Genomic DNA, 14,378 nt, shown 5'->3' with positions numbered 1-14,378 from the left:
CAACTTGATAAAATAAGTCTTAACTTATTCCCTTATTCCATACCCTTATTCCATAAACACTCTGAATCTTCAACAAATTATGTATAATGTATATCCGTAGGTTTTGAAAAATCAGACAGTTTCACAGAACATGCTGGTACACTTAAAAGAATAAGCATCACTGGGTCCTGGTGCTTTAGTGGTTCTGAATCTCCATGCTTTCCAACACGTGCTTTCCAAATAGGCTAAAATTCCCTATTTCTAATGTGGGCTTTTCCCTTGAAGAGAAATACTATAGGACAACAAAGCCTTCCAAGTGGAAGGTGTTGGTCTTCTGACTTCTCCTTTTGCTTAGCATCTCAAAAGTTGTTTGGCCTTCCTGCCACTCACATATGAAAATGCTAAGAGGTGTGACTTTCCACAGGGGGATTAAGCAGGTTTATTCTCAAGTTCATGTATTTTAGGGTAGGGTCCCTATGGAATTTGAGAAACTAGAAACGTATTGACTGCGGATTATCCAAGCATAGGTCCCCCTCTCAGAATCTCCATGTACCTTCAGAGATATGTGGACCCCAAGGGAATGCCAGATAGCTATTAGATAAAATTCCCTGCCTCCTGCCAATATGTTTTTCTCCCTATTCTTTTATTCCAGAGAGAGCGAGAGAGAGAGAGAGAGAGAGAGAGAGAAAGAGGGAGAGAGAAAGACAGTATTTCCCCACACATTGGTTCACAACGTTTAACCCACCCTCACCTCAAAGGTGAATAGTGCACTCATGAATACTGGGCTTAGAGAAAGACAGGGGGCTGCTGGAGACGTTAAACTTCCAGGAAAAGTTTAGGAAGTGATCCCAAAGGTTTAGAATAGCAAACAAACAAATAAGGGAACCTGAACGCCACGGGAAGAAATCATTGCCTCTGTAGGTTGTGCTTTGCTTTCTTCAAATAGGCATGCAGATTTCAGGTGGGAATCGTGGGATCGTCTTTCATCAGGGTATGCTCAAAACTTAACAAGAGCCCCTCCCTCCACGCGCCTGCAGCACTCAGCCATTAATACTGAGCATCTTTACCGTGAGAAGCCAAGATTCTTACCTTCCCAGAGGTACGTGTACAGATTTGGGGTTTATGGAAGAGAACAATATTAAGCTTATTGCCTTTAATGTCTCCCTGCATTTGTATGTCCTGAGTGACATGAAGTTGATACATGATAAAAATAGATTTTCCTGAGGGATGTGAAATCTTACCGGAATGGGGTATCTTTTTTCCTCTTTTCTTTGAATACACCCATGCTCGGCCGCTTGGAATAGGAGGCTCCAAGATCGTAATCCTCACACTCTTCCCAGCTGTCTCCAGACTTGAACACCGTCTGACCCCAGCGCCTCCTAGCACTTTTGTGCCCCAGGGTACCATTTGGCTTCTGTGGTGGAAAATCAGTCATCATCATCTCTAATCATTTGCTGAATGCCTTTTATGCACAAGCTACTCTACCTTATACTAAGAGTACCTGATCTCGAGGGGCCTTCCATATCGTTAAGATAACACGGACACACGATGAAAAGTGTTAACAAAAATAGGTAGCACGTGCTAAAAACAGGATAGGGGTTCCGAGGAAGGAGAGATCTCTGACATTGGGTTGGGGGAGGACTCGAATACTTAAGGATCAGAACTGCTCATCGCTGTATAATTTGGAAAACTGCCATGTGTGACTGTCTCTTTGGGCAAGTGACTGAACGTTTCAAAGGCTCGGTTTCCTCCTCCTTAAATGGTGATATGCAATGTTTGTCTAATTAGTGTTTCTGAATTGAATAGTAAAATACATCGGAAGTCCTTAGGTTAGGGCCTAACGCGTGATGAGAGTCACTGAGTTAGGTGGTACGATTGTTATTACTATTGTTGTTGTTCCAGAGTTTGGAAGAGGGAAAGAGGGTGACTTTCTGATAGAAAAGTGCCAGAGTGTGTTCTGGGAAGGAAGGGTGGTTGGTGCTTATTAAGGCAGATAGTTGGTGCTAGAAGTAGTGAAAGACAGGCTTGCAAGGACAGACTGATGCTGGAGTCTGAAGGCCTTCCAGCGTCTGCCTAACGAGCTGCAGCTCTCCTGTGAGCAGTGGAGAACACTGGATGTTTTTTGAGCTAAAAAGTGAGGAGATACAGGCAGCATTCCCGAAGGCCAGACTCTTCAGATAGGAGGCCTTTGCAGTTATACTGGCATGCAGTGGCAAGGGCAACAGATTCCTAGTCGTTGGAATGCTCGGGAAAGAACACGTGTGCTCTCAACAAGGAATTAAAGGCCTGGACTTTGCATCTATGTGAACAGATGTGAGAGAAGAGTGTGGCAGCACTTGTTGCAGCAGTATGCTTAAATACCTGAAGTCCCAGCTGCCTTTGCAGCTGTTTGTAGCCATGTGACACAGTCTAGCCAATGAGTTGTCAGTGGAAGTCTACTAGAGGGATTTCTGGGACAGCTAGCATGACATGCCAGTGTTTTGTTTTGTTGTTGTTGTTTTTTTTTTTTTTAATGTTTATTTATTTTTGAGAGAGAGAGAGAGAGAGAGCTCAAGCGGGGAAGGGACAGAGGGAGAGAGAGAGGGAGGCACAGAATCCGAAGCAGGCTCCAGGCTCTGAGCTGTCAGCACAGAGCCCGACGTGGGGCTCGAACTCACAAACTGTGAGATCATGACCCAAGCGGAAGTCGGACGCTTAGCGGCCTGAGCCACCCAGGGGCCCCATCACACTCTTCCCTCTTCTAGAATGCAGATGCCATCCCAAAGGGACAGCAGCCATGTTGTGGCCATAGGAAGGAAAGCTGCTTGGTAAGCATGGTAGAACAGGAGGGCAGAAGCGGTCTGGTTCCTTCTACAGGCTGCCGCAGCCCTGGTTTGGCCCACCCCTGGCTTCTTGTCATGTGGGAAAACAACCCATTACTGTTGGAGCCTCAGTGGCCGGGTTTCCGTCGTAAGTCACTGAGTGTAATCCTAATGGATGCAGAGAAGGAAAGGCAGGAATCATTTCAGGATGGGGGCCCTGTCAACAGAAATAAGGAACGAGGAGGAAGACTTGGCTTGGATCAGAGAGTGGTTTTATTCAAATTTATTTGGGGTGTTTTTGGGGTTTGTGAACCGAGGAGTCCAAAAGGTGATTGCAAATTAGGGAATTTGGAAGCAAGGTCAGCAAATACAGTTATCTTTGGAGCACGATGTTGAAAGAATGGATATACGATTGCTTGGAGCCCGTGGTGTCACGGTGATGGCCCATGACGAAAATGGTATTTGCCAACTTCTGTTATTGTTTTCTTTGCCGGGGAGAATGAGCTCTAGACTAAGGAGAATAAAAAGCTATCAGGTCCCAGATAAGCAGAGCTGATCAAAGGTTACACTTAGCTGAGTTTGGGGCTCTGGTTTTGGTGGAATGGTTTTTTAGGGTGCTGAGTCTGTGTGCTTCTGAACAGTGTCAGTAACATCAAGTCGTATGCCTGAGAAGACCGGAAAGGGGCAAATGTACGTAATTTTTGTAACGTAGAAGGTGGAGTTTTGCCAACTCCACTTTAATACGTTTGGTATAGGATGAGGACAAAGATTCGAAAATCAGTTGCTAAAGGGAAAGTTTTTGAGCATCATGGGAAAGGAGTGGCAGACCACGTAGGCAACCATTTTTTATAAGAAGCACACAACGTATATAGTCTGTGTGGCCTTCGACAAAATGGGTGACAGGGTCTTTGAGGCTATCAGTGAAGCGACAAAAGGACAACAAGGCAGGGTCAGTACTGCTGACCACCCCCCCCCCCCAATTTATAACCCACGTCTAATGTGATGGTATTTGGACAAGTGGCCTTTGGAAGGTAACTGGGGATTAGTGCCCTTATGAAAGAGACTCCAGAGAGCCTGCTTTCTCTCTCTGCCATGTGAGGACAAAGCAAGAAGGTGACATCCACAAACCAGGAAGAAGGCCCTCCCTAGGAATCAAATTGGCTAACGCTCTGATCTTGGACTTCCCAGCATCTAGAACTGTGATAAAATAAATTTCTGGCTTAGAGCCACCCACTCTATGGCACTTTGTTATAGCAGACTAAGTACGTAGTTCGGTACTCTGACCAAGAGTGCTGCCAATGGATCAATGTCCATCTAGAAGAAAGTTCTAGTGGCCTGCCCAAGGGCTCCCTGCCATTCTGTTCATCATGAAGGTATAGGGCCAGGGTATTGGGCACTTTAACTTAGTGCATACCAGGGCTGGGCATAGTACGTGGCACTTAGTGGATACTCAGTAAATATTCTTTTTCTTTTCCTCTCAGTACGAGTCAACATTTGATGCGCCTTCCAAGAAAAAAACAAAAATGTAATCTTTGGTGGCATGAGTGGCTGGACCTCTGGTTCTGGGATGTTGGAGGTGATTCACCATGGTTTATACTCCCTGCCTGCTGTTCACCTCTGCTTCTGGCAGCCTCATTCTAACGGGGAAGCAGGATGGTAAGGGGGACTCAACAGCTCCTTCCTACCCAGGAACCAAGGATTACTCAGTCATTGGTGAATGATGTCATGTGCGGAGCACATGGGGGAACCGGGGATGTTTCTCCCAGAGAAAAGGGCAGGCAGTATAAGGGCTATTTTCAGATATCTGAATGGCTGCCTTTCTCAAAGAGTGATGAACTTTTATTAAAAGCTAAAGAAGACCAGAGTTTAGCTCAGTATAAGAACTTTCTTTTTTTTTTTTTTTAATTTTTTTTTTTCAACGTTTATTTATTTTTGGGACAGAGAGAGACAGAGCATGAACGGGCGAGGGGCAGAGAGAGAGGGAGAGACAGAATCGGAAACAGGCTCCAGGCTCTGAGCCATCAGCCCAGAGCCCGACGCGGGGCTCGAACTCACGGACCGTGAGATCGTGACCTGGTTGAAGTCGGACGCTTAACCGACTGCGCCACCCAGGCGCCCCATAAGAACTTTCTAATAGTCAGAAATGCCCCAAAGGTGATGTGGATTCCTCAGGACCCTGGGGGTGCTGAACAGAAATAATGTGGACAATTATTCACTCATTTGTTCAACAGATGTTTGAGAATTTACCAGGTGCCAGGCACCATTCTGGGTTTGGGGCCTGTACTGATAAACAAAACAGACAACATCCCTGACCTCATGAAACTTACATTCCAGTAGGAAGAGCCAGATAATAAACAATACACATAAGATACAAATAATTAATTGTATGTTAGAATACGTCAGGGCTTTGCGAGCAGGGCTTGCTTCTATAGGGGTGGCAGGAATGGATAAGGAACTAGGCAGTTTTCTTTGAGATCTCTCAGTCCTACAATGCCCATAACGCAATGCATTTGGGAGTATACATCTTGAGGAGCCAGTAATATGGCACATGACGAGCTCCCTGAACCGACCAAACAACCGAAGTCGGAAGAGGAAGTTTTTATACTATGCCTGACACTTAAAAAAAAAAAAAAAAAAATCTGTTCATGTTCAATAGTATTTAAAACCAGTAGGGGCGCCTGGGTGGCGCAGTCGGTTAAGCGTCCGACTTCAGCCAGGTCACGATCTCGCAGTCCATGAGTTCGAGCCCCGCGTCAGGCTCTGGGCTGATGGCTCGGAGCCTGGAGCCTGTTTCCGATTCTGTGTCTCCCTCTCTCTCTGCCCCTCCCCCGTTCATGTTCTGTCTCTCTATGTCCCAAAAATACATAAACGTTGAAAAAAAAAAATTAAAAAAAAAAAAATAAAACCAGTATAAAATTACTGTTAAAATCCTTAAGATTTTAGGGTCAGCTCTCTTGAGTCCCATATTCTATTAAATGCTTTCAGTTCTTCTGTATCTGAGTAACTGTTAAAGTCTGTAACATCAAAACTTTATTACATTAGTTTTGGTAGTTTTTCTTTTCATAAACCATATTAGAATTTTAAGTTATCTCATGCTAAGCCTCGGCCAGAGGAAGCAGGGACTTTAACACAGAATCATATTTTACATCTTAAAAAAAATTTTTTTAGGGGGCGCCTGGGTGGCTCAGTCAGGTAAGCGTCCAACTTCAGCTCAGGTCATGATCTCATTGTTCCTGAGTTCGAGCCCCGCGTCAGGCTCTGTGCTGACAGCTCAGAGCCTGGAGCCTGCTTCGGACTCTGTGTCTCCCTCTCTCTCTCTCTGTCTTTGCCTTCCCCACTTGTGTGCGCTGTCTCTCTCTCTCTCTCTCTCTCTTAAAAATAAACAAACATTTCTAGGCATTTTTAGGAATGCCTAGAAAACAAAAGCCTAACCGCACCAAACTACTGCATATAAAGGATCCTCACGGGCTACTTACGGCCGGCATGTTTTTGACGATGCTTGGAAATAGCGTCTGTGGCTGCTTCTGCTGCTTCGGCGCTTGCAGGACACTCGTGTTCTGTGGCGGCTGGATGGACCGCAGTGGCTGGTGGCTGTTCTTCGGCTGCGGCTGTCTGACAGTCTGCTCGTTTATGTCCGGCAGAGGCTCAGGTTCTAGATCATCTAAAGATGGCTTCGGCTCTGGTGGTTGCACCTGCTTACTGTCTAAAGATTGTTTTGATTCCAGATGATGTGAGGAAGGTCCTAATACTTGACCAACTTGAAAATACGGGTGTTTCAGTGCCTACAAAAAGCAGGGAAATAAGAAATGGAAAACGGTCTCACCGACATGTATTGCACATGAGCTACTGACCGGCGGCGAGCTCAGCATATAGAACTAGACTAGATAAGCTTCAAAGATCAGAAAGCATCCAGTTTTCCCTTACGTGGTACCTTCAAAAAGAGGACTGGGAAGTAACGATTTAGGAAAGAAATTTCTTTTAGAAAGCAAAGTACAACATAGTAGGAAGAATGTCAAACTCACATGTAATTTTAACATCCAGGCAACACAACCGTTGTATTTAAAGATTCTGTATGAAAAAAAAAAATCTAGCTTATAAACACTGGCCAAATTGGACGCGATTCATTCAAACTAAAATGCTAGATACTGATCATGGTCCAAAGGCATTAGGAAATGAGTTAAGAAAACCTATGTAGTTCATTTTCAACGGTTAACTTTATCACATTATATAAAATTCAGGCCTACACTTAGCTTAAGGATAACTACATACCTACTAGCAATAAAAAAATTCTAAGAAAGGAGATGACAAGTGAATATGTTTTAGAGTGTATTATAGCACTATACCAGATATTTATGGAAAGAAAATATAAATAATAAAAAATCACTGAGGGTTTTTTTTTTAATTTTTAAAAATGTTTTTATTTCTGAGACAGAGAGAGACAGAGCGTGAGCAGGGGAGGGTCGGAGAGAGAGAGGGAGACACAGAATCTGAAGCAGGCACCAGGCTCTGAGCTGTCGGCACAGAGCCCGACATGAGACTCGAACCCACAGACTGTGAGATCGTGACCTGAGCCGAAGTCGGACGCCCAACTGACTGAGCCACCCAGATGCCCCTGATCACTGAGTTTCAACTAGTTCAGTCAGCCACTCGCTGCTGCTGCGTGGAGGCGGTGGGTGGAGTGGAGGACCCCTCACGACTGTCTGGGGACATGAGCTACAGTAGAGGTTCTCAACTGGGGGCGATTTGTCCCCTCTGGAGACATTTATTTATTGTCACAATTTGGGGGTGGGAGGCGCTCCTGGCATCGAGTGTAATAACAGGACAGCCCTACAACAGAGGTGATCTGATCCAAATGTCGGGAGCACCAAGGTGGATGAAAATTGACCTAGAGAACGTCCGAAGTCTTCTGTGCAGCTCAGCTGTGGAGGCTGAGCCCCTTACCAGTAAGCCTGTGCCTGGATTAAGGAGGAAGGCTCCCAGTTCCGCTGTTTGTGTCTGGGGGGGGGGGGGGGGCGGCGGGAGGGGAGGGAAGGTGGGAGGGGGTCCTTGAGGTCGCCCAGCCCTATTACCCTGCACATCCTGCCCTAAGCCGGTCCCCACCTGTGTGTGAGCACAGCCCTGACCCACAGTTGGCTGCTTCTCAGGCCTGCAAGGGCAGTTTTTGGGGGGACAGCATGGCCCCTGTATCCTATAACTTCCATCTCTCCCTAACTAGGCCTCCCTGCTTCCACTAAAAAGCAAGGCTATGACATAGTGGACAAGAAAGAGGTTAAGGGCAGGGAGGTGGATTTCGGCGGAGGCAGAAAGAGTTTTTAATTCTGCGATGTCCCCTACCACAGCTGGTGTCCGTGTTAATTACACTGACATTGCTAAGTGGAGCTCTGCAAACACAGACAATTTAAATACAGCATTGCGTGACACACAGAAGGCACTCAAATTCTGCATTAAGTCATATTAATTAGTGTGTCAATACTCCTGAATTTGAAATGGGCTATATTTTGGAACCAGAACCTTTATAAATGCGTTTCGTAATTTCACGGCTTCGTCTGTAACAATTTTTCCTCTTTAATATCAGCTACCGTCCTTCCAGAGGAGGAAAGTCTTTTAGAAATAATTTATTTTTTACTGCTCATGCAGGGAATATTTTAGCATTGCATACAATAAGGATGCATAGAGGGGTGCCTGGGTGGCTCAGTCGGTTTAGTGTCTGACTCTTGGTTTCCACTCCGGTCATGATCTCACAGCTTCTTGTGAGTTCGAGTCCTACATCAGGCTCCTGGCTGACAGCTCAGAGCCTTCTTGGGATTCTCTCTCTCTCCCAGTCTCCCTGCCCCTTCCCTGCTTGCTCTCTCTCTCAAAAGAAAAAAAAAAAAATGAACAAAGAATGATTTAAAAAGGATGTATAGAAATTTCTATACATTAAAATGATTTCTAATGCCAACACCAGAAGAAAACTACTGCTCACATTGTGACGGGTTGTTTTTTTCAGAACTTCCTTCTAGTCATGTAATATACGTATATTTTTTTAAAATAAAATAATATTGTATTATAATATTCTAGCCTGCTTTTAAACTTAGCATTTGAGGGGCGCCTGGGTGGCGCAGTTAAGCGTCCGACTTCAGCCAGGTCACGATCTCGCGGTCCGTGAGTTCGAGCCCCGCGTCAGGCTCTGGGCTGATGGCTCAGAGCCTGGAGCCTGTTTCCGATTCTGTGTCTCCCTCTCTCTCTGCCCCTCCCCCGTTCATGCTATGTCTCTCTCTGTCCCAAAAATAAATAAACGTTGAAAAAAAAAATTAAAAAAAATAAAAATAAAAATAAACTTAGCATTTGAACTTGAGAATTCTCTAAAATGGTTTCATTTTAAAAATTCCATTTTTTTTTGTTCTGTGCCCACAGATTATATAATTTATCTGAAGGTATAAAGTGTGCATTACTTCAGGAGGTCATACTGTCTGCCTTAATTCAGATTCCTTAGAAACAGAGCCTAAGAAGGAGATCTGGTGGGTACCAGTGATATATTGAGGGAGTGCTTTTCATGAAAAAAAAAAAAAATCTGAAGTGGGTGAAGGATAAGGGTGGGGAGGGGTCAACCTAGGGTACCAACTCTGATCAAGTCTACCTTGGCCTGATCCACAGAGAAGGAGGGGGATTCTGAAATGAAAATCTGACTTCGGGGTTTTGCCCTCTTAAAACAAAGGTATCTTTATGTCAGCCATGCAAAGGATCTAGACTGTCCCCAAAGCAGATGTGTGGGTACGTAACCTCTCAGTGATGCTGATTTTTGCTGGCTGAAGCAATTGTCCAGGAAAGGGAGCAGCTGTGAGCATTAGCAACCAGCACTTTACAGAAAAGCTGAGGACGGGTGCATCATCCTGGCACAGGAGATCTGGGTGAGGCATTAACAGCATCTACTGTAATATCTGCTATAATATCTTGTTCAAATAGCAGTCTCCATTTTTTAATTGTAGCAAACAGTCTATTTTAATGATGTTTAAACTTGAAATGTTCCCTTGGAAACATTTAGGTTTATACTGCCAATGGAAAGTTTTTAATTAGCTTTTAACATCTGTGTGCAGAAATCTTTATCCAACTTTCTGATTGTTTTTAAGGTTCTTGATATACTATGTTGCAAAACTATTTTCCATTACTTAGAGAAATAGCTTTTCAAAGGTTTTGTTTTTTGTTTTTTGTTTTTTTTTTTTTGCATTTTACCATGGGGAACAAGGGGGGGGAGCATCAAAAAAATATTTTTGGTAATTTTTATTTCTTTTTCTTTGATTTTTTTTATTAAAAAAATTTTTAATGTTTATTTTTGAGAGAGAGAGAGAGAAAGAGAGAGCATGAGTGGGGATGGGGCAAAGAGAGAGGGAGACACAGAATCAGAAACAGACTCCAGGCTCCATGCGGGGCTCGAACTCACGAACTGCAAGATCATGACCTGAGCCAAAGTCGGACACTCAACCGACTGAGCCACCCAGGTGCCCCTCTTTTTCTGTGATTTTTTAAAAAAATGTAATTTAGGGGCGCCTGGGTGGCTCAGTCGGTTAAGCGTCCGACTTCAGCTCAGGTCACGATCTCGCGGTCCGTGAGTTCGAGCCCCGCGTCGGGCTCTGGGCTGATGGCTCAGAGCCTGGAGCCTGCTTCCGATTCTGTGTCTCCCTCTCTCTCTGCCCCTCCCCCATTCATGCTCTGTCTCTCTCTGTCTCAAAAATAAATAAACATTAAAAAAAAAATTTTTAAAAATGTAATTTATTTTGAGAGAGAGTGTGTGCATGAACAGGGGAGGGGCAGAGAGAGAGAGAGAGAGAGAGAGAGAGAGAGAGAGAGAGAGGTAGAGAGAGAATCCCAAGCAGGCTCCACACTGGCAACATAGAGCCTGATGTAGAGCTCGATCTATCAAACCATGAGATCATGACCTGAGCTGAAACCAAGAGTAGGATGCTTAACTGACTGAGTCACCCAGGCACCCCTTTCTGTGACTTTTTAACATGTCTCTTGCCCATTCTTCTTTTTTAGGTAAGAGTTAAAGAGTTTTATTGCATTTTTATTACAAAAGTAACCAGTATTTAGAAACATTAGAAAATACACTGCCACATTTGTTAAAAAGATTTGTTGCTATTTGCCTTCTAATCTTAAGATTTTTATAAGAGAAAATTTTAATTTTATATGATCAAATCTGAGCTTTCCCTACACAGAACAAACTGTTGGTCACCCGGGGGGGGGGGGGAGGGAGGAAATAGGGGGAAATCAGTGAAGGGGATTAAGGAGTGCATTTATCATGATGGAAAAAAAAAAATCTGAGTTTTCCCTTTGTGGCTTCTTCTATTACTTTTATTCTCCTCTATTTCTTAGCCTGAGATCAGATACTCACCTATAATTTCTCTAGTTCTTAATAGTTTCGTTTATCCTTCTTATTATTTAAACCTTCTGTGATTTACTTGAAAAATTGAGAAGTGTGGTGAGAAATAACCTAAATTTACTTTTTTCCAAAGAATTAACTAATTGTCCCAGTGATGGTACCCCCCCCCCCCCAATTTGTGATGCCATATTTACCCTCTGCTGACTTACAGCTTTTGCAACTTGGAGCTGTCTGTCCATTCGTATGCTAGTACCTTCACTGTTGTAATTACTATCACTTTACAGATTGTTTTAATATTTGATAGGGCAAGCTCTCTGCCCCACCACTGTCCTCCAATTACTTATTCAAACCTGTCTTGACTATTCTTTCCCATTTGTTCTTCCAGTTCACCTTTCGAGAACATTTCTCAACCTTATTTCTGAAATAATGTTTTGGTAATTCAATTTTTTTTTTTCTTATTTTAGAGAGAGAGAGTGCGAGCCGCGAGAGGGGTAGAGAAAGAGAGGAGAGATAGAGGATCTTAAGCAGGCTCCATGCTCATTGTGGAGCCCAAAGCGGGGCTCGATCCCACGACCCTGGGATCACGACCTGAGCCAAAATCCAGAGGTGGACGCTCAATCGACTGAGCCACCCAGGTGCCCCTGTTTTGGCAATTTTAATACTGAATTTATGTTTAAATAACAATAAGTATACGCTAAAGCTTAGATTTTTTAAATCTAAGCCCTTTGCAAACACAGCCATGGCATTTTCAAGACTGCGACTCCAGAGAACACCTGTAGGATGTAGAAGGGCTAGTCACAGAGGAGCCAAGCGAGGGTACCACCTGCTGCCCTCTTGTGGGGGCTGCAGAGTGAACAATATTCTAGTCCTATGGAGGGATGACACTGTTGTGTGGAGTGAACAAGGACCCACCTCTAAACCACAGGAGAGCACAGAAAATCTGTTTCCTAGCTGAAGAGATGCCTCTCTACTACCAGTGATGAGTTTCTTCCTAATTCTCTGTCACATGCCTGAACTTTTTTCAAATATATTTTTTAATGTTTATTTATTTTTGAGAGAGAGAGAGAGAGACAGACCATGAGCGGGGCAAGGGAAGAGAGAGAGAGAGAGACAGAATCCTAAGCAGGCTCCAGGCTCTGAGCTGTCAGCACAGAGCCCGACGCGGGGCTCAAACTCACAAACAGTGAGATCATGACCTGAGCCGAAGTTGGATGCTGAACTGACTGAGCCACCCAGGCGCCCCCTGAATTTTTATCATTAGAGAAATTGATCTCTTTCAGCCTCAACCTCATTTGAACCGCCAGACACAGAACATCATTGGTGTGGCTGTCTTCTCAATTCTCCCAGGCATCTTGTAGGCCTAGAAATTAATTCATGACATATTGGATGCCTTAGGGTTTTGGGCTTACTTCTCTTGGTAAAACCCTGGTTGAGAATAGACTTGTCTTTGTAAATGAAAATATTCCTGGTATTGTAAACCCTCAAAACAAAAAGGGAAGGGAAAGGAAGGGAAGGGAAGGGAAGGGAAGGGAAGGAAGGAAGGAAGGAAGGAAGGAAGGAAGGAAGGAAGGAAAGGAAAGGAACAAACACTGTACCAGGGGGATTCATCTTACCTGGCTTGCTGTCGGTCGCTTCTTTGGATCCCAATTTAACATTTCAGTCATTAGCTGAATAGCTTCATTACTGGCGTTGGGAATAAGAGTTTTTAAGTTTATAGGAACACACTGGGGAAAGCGGAAATTCATAGAGGATGCAAGCTGGTACCCTTCTGGCCAGTCACTCTATTTAGGGAATATATAAGTGGGTGGGATGGGAGAGCAAAAAAAGAAAAGAAAAATGGTTTTTAGTAATCAATTTAAAAACACAGAAATAATATAAAATCACTGGTTTATGAAAATGTTAGTGTTGACTACCATAAATAGATGAAAGAATGAAACACCAGACCACGTATACAATTCAGTGCTACGGAGAGTATAGAAGGAATATAGAACTGTTAGGAAAAAATGAGAAGGCACTTCTATGAATTTCAGAATATCCTACTCTTGTCTGGTGTTTGGACCTTGAGGATGATATCCAGGTGACTTTGAATAAACAAGGACAACTGATATACAAAGCAGCTGATCATCCCAAAGACCCTTATTATATGTTATATACATCCCATCCAGTGTTAAAAACTGCACATAGCTGGGAAATGACAAATTGCGGTAAATCTCTAATAACTGTTTACTTGTCCGATGTTAACTACAAGGCACATGTGAATACAATTAGGATGTAATGATAATGATACATACTTATTAAGTACGTATCAGAAAGTAAGGTCTAGCTGAATGCAACAGTTAATTGAAAAGTAGTCGGTTCAAGACATCACATGTCCAGGGCAGAGGTACATAGAAAGAAACACGAAAAGCTTAAGCGAACATGGTCCAGGACACCTGGGATTAATGAGGCGATGCCAATGAACATTCACAGAGCAAGTAGGAGAGTCTAAGCAAGGATATCTATGCAGTCAGCAATGCTAAATATAGAGTATTCCCTTAAGTTCTTAAAGGCAAGAATCTTTTCTTCTTTAGTCTGGTGGGGACTCTGGCTTCTCATCCCACCCAATTAAAAAAAAAAAGGATTATAAGAACAAATAACCATTAAAACATAAGCCTATTTGAAAATGAAAGATATCAGACAGCCAAGGTAAAAGTTATAAATAACCAGAAGTTACAACAACTTAAGGACGAGAGTACTCACTTTTTTGGGAGTCCCTAAAACTTGGCAAATCTTAAAGATTTCATCGACCTCACTTGTCCCTGGGAAAAGTGGTCTTAATGTATACAGTTCGGCCATTATACTCCCTACAGCCCATACATCAATGGGAGAGCTATAAACTGAAGATCTTAATAAAACTTCAGGAGCACGATACCTATGAAAATGGAAAACAAAAGAAAAGAGGCCAATTTGACTGTGGGTTCAAAGATGGCGTGGCAGTAAGGTTCTATTCTGTTTGGTCACGCATTTCAACCAAGGGATCGGTATGAAGTGCTTTCTGTGCATCCGGCATTTATGCAATGTGTTGGGGTTACGTTGGACGTAACATATCTTCCCTGACCACAAACAGTTGGTGGAGCTGGAGACAAACTTAAATGAAGTGTCCAAGTGGCCTAAGATAGGAACTCAAACGAATAAATATGGAAATAAATGCTGTAAGACACTGTTGGGGGGTGGCGGGGAGAAGGGCTTTGAAGGGAAGC

General features: G+C 43.6%; 1 protein-coding gene across 12 annotated transcripts in view; it reads right to left on the bottom strand.

Moving 5' to 3' along the window:
- The window catches only part of MAK (male germ cell associated kinase), a 303,103-nt gene that overhangs the window by 262,338 nt on the left and 26,387 nt on the right, over window positions 1–14,378 (bottom strand). For all 12 annotated transcript variants that reach the window (XM_086706296.1, XM_086706298.1, XM_086706305.1 and 9 more), the window contains 4 exons: window positions 13,879–14,050; window positions 12,753–12,920; window positions 6,257–6,562; window positions 1,221–1,393 (listed from right to left, as the gene is read on the bottom strand). In XM_086706296.1, coding sequence (XP_086562422.1) covers window positions 1,221–1,393; window positions 6,257–6,562; window positions 12,753–12,920; window positions 13,879–14,050 — 819 coding nt within the window. The remainder of the gene's footprint in view (window positions 1–1,220; window positions 1,394–6,256; window positions 6,563–12,752; window positions 12,921–13,878; window positions 14,051–14,378) is intronic.

This window comes from Puma concolor, chromosome B2 (assembly GCF_028749965.1).
Source record: "Puma concolor isolate L17-30 chromosome B2, mPumCon1.1.hap2, whole genome shotgun sequence".
In the NCBI taxonomy this organism is placed as follows: Eukaryota; Metazoa; Chordata; class Mammalia; order Carnivora; family Felidae; genus Puma; species Puma concolor.
The sequence above is the reverse complement of the archived record's forward strand: the minus strand, read 5'-3'. Positions and strand labels throughout refer to the sequence as shown.